Here is an 8,384-nt window from a genome sequence, read left to right on the forward strand (position 1 = left end):
TCTCTCTCTCTCTCTCTGTCTGTGTATCTACACGCAAGAGGTTGAAGAAAAGTATCGGATAAAGAAAAAAAACGGTTGTCCGGAACGGTGAAAGCAATTTAAATCTGCAGTATAATTTTAATCAACGGTATACCGTGTCAAAGTGCTAGTTGTAGTAGTAATAAAGGTAAAATGGAAAGAAATTGGCAATTGATTAATTTCAGATTGGGCGGAAGAAGCGGTCGCGAAGGCGGAAATTTTACGACTAATTTACCAGGGTCGTTTTCTACACAGCAACGTTACTTTAGGTGCGCTCGGCCTCCCCTTCGGTAAAACAATAGTAATGCATCTTGTCCCACGCGAGAATCTCCCCGAGCCTAATTCTCAAGGTAAGTCCAATCGATGGATGGATTTAATTATATTATCCATTATCCATATTCAATATTTTTCATTACAATACGTGTGCAGAAGAGAGAATTGTTTATCATATTATGCTTACGTAAGGTGAGTGTACACCAGTTATCGACATTTCTTCGTTTCATACGTTTGATCCTTGGGTTTGAAATGACCGAGAAATGAATTTGTAGAGTCTAACCCTCCAGCAATTCGTTACAGTCAGAGATATTCATCATTTCTCCCGTTATTTTATAGAATTTTGAAAAACAAAAGTTCAATAAGTGGTAGTACACTTGCCTTGTAAGGTATACTTTATAAAATTAATTTCTGAACATATACGTATAAGTTATGAAAGATATAATAATATCATATGAACCTATAATAATCAATTCAACCGAGAATATTTTGTTTCTTTTAAAATTCACGGTCGTTCGCGGTTTGCGATGCTGTCGCTCCTGTTGGTCATGCTCCGATGATCAATGCTCAATGATTGCGTAATTTAGTCCGAATGCCTCCGTAGATCATGTCTAGGACAATGTCTTATTTTATTTAATTGACAATTGTGCAAAATACGTGAATGTCATGATCGTTTCCTACCCCCATTCCCTTCTCCCTCCTTTCAGGCATTCTTCCTAACGGCGAATACATGTTCGTACAACAAGACGATGTTGATATAAGCTATAACGAAGATAGATAACCAAGTTCCTATCGCGCTATAAGCAAAAGTAAGTTCTCTTCAATTCTTTGCTTCTCTCGACTCTTTATTTGTATATTTTCTCCTCTCCTTTTTCCATTTCATTTTTAATCGCGTATTTAAAATCTAGCAAACCTTAGCAGCATGACCAATAGCGGTAACAGGATGCAGGGATTAAAAATTCACTCTTAACTCACGTAATTGCATCAATTTATACCGTCCGATGCAGCGATAAGATGTTACAAATATTAATTATAAATTATACTGGCAACGAAATTGACGAAATATTTCAAAAATTTCAAACTACATGCTGACACAATATATACTCGTTATTTCGGCTTCCTATTACACACTCTGAATATCGCGATATTGTACAATTGCATAGATATCGTTATCCTTGATAATAATTCTTCGCTGTATAATTAATGTGTTAATATGGAAATTTCCAAGTGTTTCCACACTTGTAATTATCATCGTACATATGATAAATATTGTCAGTAATTGATGATTCTAAACTTTCACTCTCCTGTAGTCCAACAACGTCTATTACTTCGCAAACATACGCACATATATATGTATATATGTATATACATACATGTAGATTTTTTTCTTTCCTTCTCATCAAGCGTAATTCTCGGTGCAACTAATCATTTCCACATATCACGTGCTGCTTGACCCTACTCAATGTATTCGTAGGTCTTCAGCCACATCGAACAGCGGACAACCCGCTGTTATATACGCGGCCATGAAATCTCGAGTTATACAAATTAATCTGTTGTAATGCCTGTAACGTACAATAATCTATTTCTAAGCGAGGACAGACTCTCTGTTTTCATTATATTATTATCAATTCACGATTTGTATTCCTTTATCCCTTCGATAATAAAAAAAAGGCCTCCCCCCCCCCCCCCCCCCCCCAAGTTTATATGAATTTTGGTTATTGCTAGATCGTTGAACTGCGTTTAAACGTAAAGTTAAACACAGATTCTTAATACTATTTTATGCATAAATTACATTCCACGCAGTGCTTGAATAAAATGCTTCTGTTACAGACCAGAGACAAAAGAGTAAAGGCGGCGGAAGCAGTTGCTGCTCAGCCTCGTGTTGCATACTTTAAATATTGGCTACCCTGGATATATAAGGGCTGCTTGAAGCGAGCCGACGCTACGTCCAGGCTGGGCCATGGTTTCTAAGGTTTTATGCTGATGTATAATTGTTAGTGGCTGAGTTCGCAAGCAGCGTAGTGTAGTAAGAATGGTTACACTAAACGATTGTTAATGATTTTAATGAAATGTAATCAACCTTTTATTTACCGCTATAAGGAAAGAAAGAGAAAGAAAACAACAACAACACATACGGTATTTGTGTATATTACAATTTGGTATTATTGTTTCATTTCAGTTTCTTAACAGTCTCAATTGTGTAACTGGATCAAGGCGATCTTCGCTATGAATTTTCTCACACTCGCCAGTATCGCTACGTGTAAAATAAAATTTACCAGCCAGAGTTAGAGCCGAACCGTAATCTGTGCCGACTAAATTTTACCATTTATATGTATAAGCCAGAGAGGGTGGGCTTAACAATTGCTTTAACAACCCAACCCCGAGTCAAGATTCTATAAAGTATTTTGAGCCGACACTACCGTGCTTCGAAGCTCAACCACTATCTTACACCACCGCAGCGTTTAAGTTTCATAGATGGAGAACAAGTGTGCGAATGATATAAAATGATTAACTTGAGTGACTGTTTATGTTTGAGCGAATGCGAAAAGGAGTAAAAATTTATGTTGTGATAACGCAGGTAGTGAATATATTATTATATATACATACTATTATTAAAATTATATATTATATATACATATATATTTAATATGTTCTCATGTATTTGTGTATGTATATATATATATTATATACACGCGTGTGAGAGCAAGGTGAAAAAGAGAAATATATATGTACATAAATATATGTATACGTATGAAAAACAGTATGAGAAGAGTTGACCCAAAGTTGAAAACTCTCGTACCATAGACTTTATTATCATAAATTTAAAATAATAATAATAATAATAATAATAATAATAATAATATTAATAATAATAACGATGATGATAATATTATTACGACGCCACTTTGAGAGTTTAGTATCCACAATTTAAGATTACGAGGCAACCTTGGATCTCTAATTAACGGTAGTTTTGGCGAAACGGGATAACGAAGTGAAAAAAGAATGATGAAAAAATAAACCGGAAAACAAGAATGAAAATTGTGAAAACCAAAATCAAATATATTCTCTGTTAGCTCCTGCTCTTATACGAAGATCGCTGGAGAACCCTTAGCTTTACTCATAGATCCGATGACCCAGTGCTACGGGTTTAAACCCACGCATAAATAGAATAATTATTATAGTTAGGTCCAACGAAACCGTAATAATATGTTGTAGCCCTATTCTATACATACTCTACCTATACTAACTGTACTGTACTGTATTACGACTCTTAAACGATGCATAACGATGTGTATATATATATATTGTCTTCTTGTGTAGTGAGAAAAGAAAGAAAGAAGGAAAGAAAGAAAGAAAACAGAAAAAAAGTATATATATTATACGACACAAAAGAAAATTCATAAAAATTTCACGATTATCGACAGCATTGTTTCATATCAAAACTCAGTCCTATCGTCATCCTTTATTTAAATTCATACAGACGCCGTAATCGTATATTACACCCTATAATAATTAGTACCTGTCACTTTTTAAAAACTATCGACACTGCACCATGACCTATCTATTGATTTACATTAAACGCTCAACACTAATCGCTCATAATTTTATGAAATTTAATTATGTAAAGAGAAATTCAAGTAAACTCCAGCTTTACATAAGAAAAATATGTAAATCGAAAATTTGAAATATCGATATTCTTCATCACATGTATACGTTGTGAATGAAAATTAAATTTGTGTATTAAAAAAAAAAGAGGAGAAAAGTAAAAAAAAAAAAAAAAAAAAAACAACAACAACAACATTAAAGAAATGAAATAAAATTAATCAACAAAATTTAACAATCTCATCGCATATGAAATAAGTAACAGAGTTTGTAACCGAAATACTGTATAACCTTGTTAAAGTGTCGTAGTATTTAATTAACGAGTTATCTTAATTACCTGACTAATCAGTTATTGATCAGTTTGTTAGTCAAATATCTTACGGATCGTATCCATTCCCCAAATGTTCAGATCGAAACGCTTTCCTATAATACTGTAATCAACGTTACATGTGTAATTGTTTGAAAAATGGAATCCTTTGAAAGGATTCGATTAGTTTTCGCTTCAATCACGACGGTCCAGTGCAGTTCTTCGTAGAGCACAATCGTGCAGTTATCAATTGTTTTTTTTTTTTTGTTTTTTTGTTTTTTTCATTAAATTTCATGATTGTGACTTATGAACGACTCGGCTACAAACCCTGGCTAAAATTATTACATTGGTTGACAAGACTCGTAGAGTAGTCTGACACAAGCGTGGTCACCACACTGTGTTCATGACAGTTATTTATTATTTAGCCTGATTTTCATTCGTTTTGTTATTATAATGAATTTTTCTTCTACTTTGTTCTCGTTTTTATAGTTTCTTCCTATTAAAATTTTAATAATCACAGCTGCTCAAGAATCAGATCAATTGATGCTCATTGTATTTTATTTATTCCGTATAATTTCTTTGATGCTCAAAGTAATCTTTGCCAATTCTGTAACAGATATTTGATATAAATTAAATATAATTTTTTTTTTTTTTCATTTTTGTCGTGTCGCTTTACTTAAAACACCTGTATAATTCAATTCTCCGATAAATTACCTAAGCACGTGTGCAATTGGTGATTCGGTTCACTTCATTTTCTCACCTGACTTACAAAGTGTTTATATCAGAATCAATATGTGGCAGGGAAAAACGCGAAATATGCTCATAAATTTGCTAGTAAACTCAAATCGTTAACTAATTCGATACGTCATTGTCTTTCATACCTTAGCCCTAATTTTAGCGGAATCAACAAATCTTAAATGTTGCTATTCTGGCTCATTTTGAATGTTAATGAAACTAATGATACTGCAAGAAGAATACCTGAATTACTTAAAATTGTTTTTCGAGTTAATTTCAAATATTTAACTTGTACTGAAAATTATTATACATGCATATTCGAATTTAGTTGTCTGTTCTGGATGCAAGTACGTCGATGATGATTGTTATTATTATTATTTTTTTTGTTAACAGACGTCGATAGACGATCGTTGAGCTTATTATGTCCAGACTGTGCGACGCAGTTGAAATGTTTTATTTTCTTTTGTTCGTTTTTATTTAACTTGACGTAGCATAATAACCATTCAAGAGAGCAACAATATTTGACATAGTACGAGCACAGTTCCGCTACTTACTCTGGTTGTAAAATATGTTTAATTAACTTCGAAGACATTGAATGTTTGATTATATTATTTGAATAATTAAATTAATGTTACGTACGAATAAATAATAGCCTTAATCGATTTCTTGTACAACTTTTCTTTTCCTCTTTGGATTTTTCTTTTTTATATATATATTCTTTAATTTTTTTTTCTTTCGACGTATTATTATAATTTAAGGTCGTTCACGAATTGAACACGCGAAAATAGAAATTCAATGTTTAATCTAATTAAGACCAACAACGATTACAAAGGTTCAAGACGAATCTTGACATTCTGCAGAAGCCATGTGATTTCGTTGACTAGCAACTATCGTATAAAGAATTAGGCAAAAAGTGCCGAGAGACTCTCGATAACTGCAACTACTACACGGAGCATAAATAATCATTCGTTATATTAGCAAGATAAGTGACTCTGAAGTGAAATGATATAAATATATATATCGGGATTGCGAAACACGTCGTAATGGCAAGCTTATTCATTCCACGCTATTTGAACTTATGTCAGTAATGGTGCTAGCGTAGAATGACGTTTGAGCTTTAAGAATTCTGTAATATAAAATATTGTACCCTTTCATGAATCATTCGACGAGTCAGTTACCAATACTTAAATTAATGTCAAATCATTTCTGCGTGTACAGCTAAGTTGTGCTTGATCTTATTGTACAATAAAATAGAAATAAAATATCGGTTCCTTTTTTATTTTTCTTCATTATCTTCTCCATTCTATGTTCTCTTTTTTTCTAAAAACAAAATTTTGTGAACGACCTATATCGATGCCCAGAAACGCCGAACGATCTTGTAAATAGCTCAAAATTTTTGGCAAAAGTAACGCGACTACATATCAATTGGATTGTAGAGCATTTAAATGTTTAAATGCTAACGAATATGAATACCAAAAAATATCTTACGTAGTCTCAGATTTTTTCAGATGGTACCGAATATGGCAAAAGGTGCGTTACTACGCCTTGGCTTGTTCCAAATTTTGCAGTTATTCGAAATGACACGCTTACCTCAGAAATAATATTGAAATCATTTAAACAAGTTGATTCAGTTGGAATGTTGATGTAAATTATTGAATAGCAAAATTTTGTGCATTGATCTTGAGCATTTACCAAGATAATAGATAAAAGTATACATATATATATATATATATATATGTATATGAATTACAGATGAAAGATAAGCATATTTTAGAAAAGCCTAATTATTATTATTATTATTATCATCGTTCGAAAGAAGGTTTTTTTTAAATATGATTTTATAAAAATTTGTAGCATGGCCTACATTCTAGCCATTTTAAGTACAGACTTAGATACCATTATATCGCATGTGTGTAGAAAAAAATAATTAATGTATCATGAAACTATACAATACTATGAACTACTCGAGGCGTAATTAAAAATACACAAGAATAAAAATTGTCCATGGTGAAAATAGTTATTCGATGAAGAGATTATAAAATAATGAATATTGTATCAGATTATATGAATATATATTGTTAGGTGATTGTGCATAGGTATGAATAATTTTTTAAAATTATCTTCTTTGGAAACGCGTTAGTAAAATTTTAAAAATTTTAAAAGTAAAAAAAAATATTAAGAATAATAATAATGATAATAACTAATAAATCCACTACGAAAATTATTCTGCTTTCATATTACATTATTTTGTTTAGAATAATATGAAATCATTAATAATTTCTATGAAAAAAATATATGTTTCTTAATTCCTACAATATACATACATATATTATGTTTATCAATGCTACTAGATTATAGATAATATTCATCTGTAAATAGAACAATTGATATTTCAAGTAATACTAAATGTTTTAGAATATTTTCATCAAAACCATCCATTCGAAAATAACAATAAACCAATTTGTTTGTTATTATTTTCAAGACGGTATGCAAGAAAATGAAATTAGTTTATTGCAAATAGGAACAGAAGAGGTGATAACTAGGTTTTGCTAGTCCATCAATCTGGCTCCGATTGCTAAATACATTTAACAAGTAATTGAGGCCATTGAGGTTTGCTTACCAAACTCGTGCACGGTTTCTTATACTTTACATTTTGTCGTTTATATGGGGTACACGTTTTGTTGAATGACGAAATATGTGAAACTACAGTTTGTTAAGTTATCTTTGAAATGTTCTCTTATTTATAAAGAGACTAGTGGATTGTTACCATTGCCTGAAATTGTATAGTAAATACTCGTTGATAAATTCGAGGTAATCGCAGGGTAACTAATAGTTGCTAGTTCGTTTACTCTTACAATGCCGAATAGATAACAGTCGACATTAACTTTGTCTGCCTATCAGTAATTACAGTGATAATAGATTTCCTTGAACTATTGCTGCATTTCACTGCCACTGGCCTAGTGTTTACTAAATAAAAATGGGTGTACAGCAATACGTATTCTACACTCTTAGCATTGATTTTCGAGCCCCTTTTTGAAACGTCATTCGACCCTGTGGACGAAGGATTTCAACAATAAGGTTCACCTAACATAAGCTATTTTTCGCTAAACCTGAATACCTAATCTATAATGTCACCAGGCTAGCATAAAAAAAATGTAATATTTAAATGACATGCCTCTTCTGTACGTATTTGCAATTAACATCCAGCAACTGATTTTAGCAGATTTACGATTAAGCTTATGTTACACACCTAATTTGTAAATATTAGATCATATTTTTGTCTTTAATGTAAAATCAACGAGGAGCTCTTAGACTAAAGAAAATAAAGTTGAAAACGTAATGGGAAAACTTTTTGTACGTTATTCTACTTCCGTCCCGTGAACAATTTTACACTAATAAAATTGTTAATCATCCAACGTAAACGAGTATCAGCAGTGAAATTTAAATA

General features: G+C 31.8%; 1 protein-coding gene across 2 annotated transcripts in view; it reads left to right on the plus strand.

The window, feature by feature from the left end:
• Positions 1 to 8,081, plus strand: part of LOC124412598 (ubiquitin-like protein 3) — a 32,377-nt gene extending 24,296 nt beyond the window's left edge. The window contains exons 3-4 of one of the 2 annotated variants that reach the window (XM_046892610.1): positions 204 to 368; positions 1,766 to 1,909. In XM_046892610.1, coding sequence (XP_046748566.1) covers positions 204 to 368; positions 1,766 to 1,818 — 218 coding nt within the window. In that variant the 3' untranslated portion in view covers positions 1,819 to 1,909. Of the gene's footprint in view, positions 1 to 203; positions 369 to 1,765; positions 1,910 to 2,121 lie in introns of those variants that run through there. The other variant, XM_046892609.1, reaches the window with a different exon arrangement.
• The last annotated feature ends 303 nt before the right edge of the window (positions 8,082 to 8,384 follow it).

Source organism: Diprion similis, chromosome 11 (assembly GCF_021155765.1).
Source record: "Diprion similis isolate iyDipSimi1 chromosome 11, iyDipSimi1.1, whole genome shotgun sequence".
NCBI classification, from domain to species: Eukaryota; Metazoa; Arthropoda; class Insecta; order Hymenoptera; family Diprionidae; genus Diprion; species Diprion similis.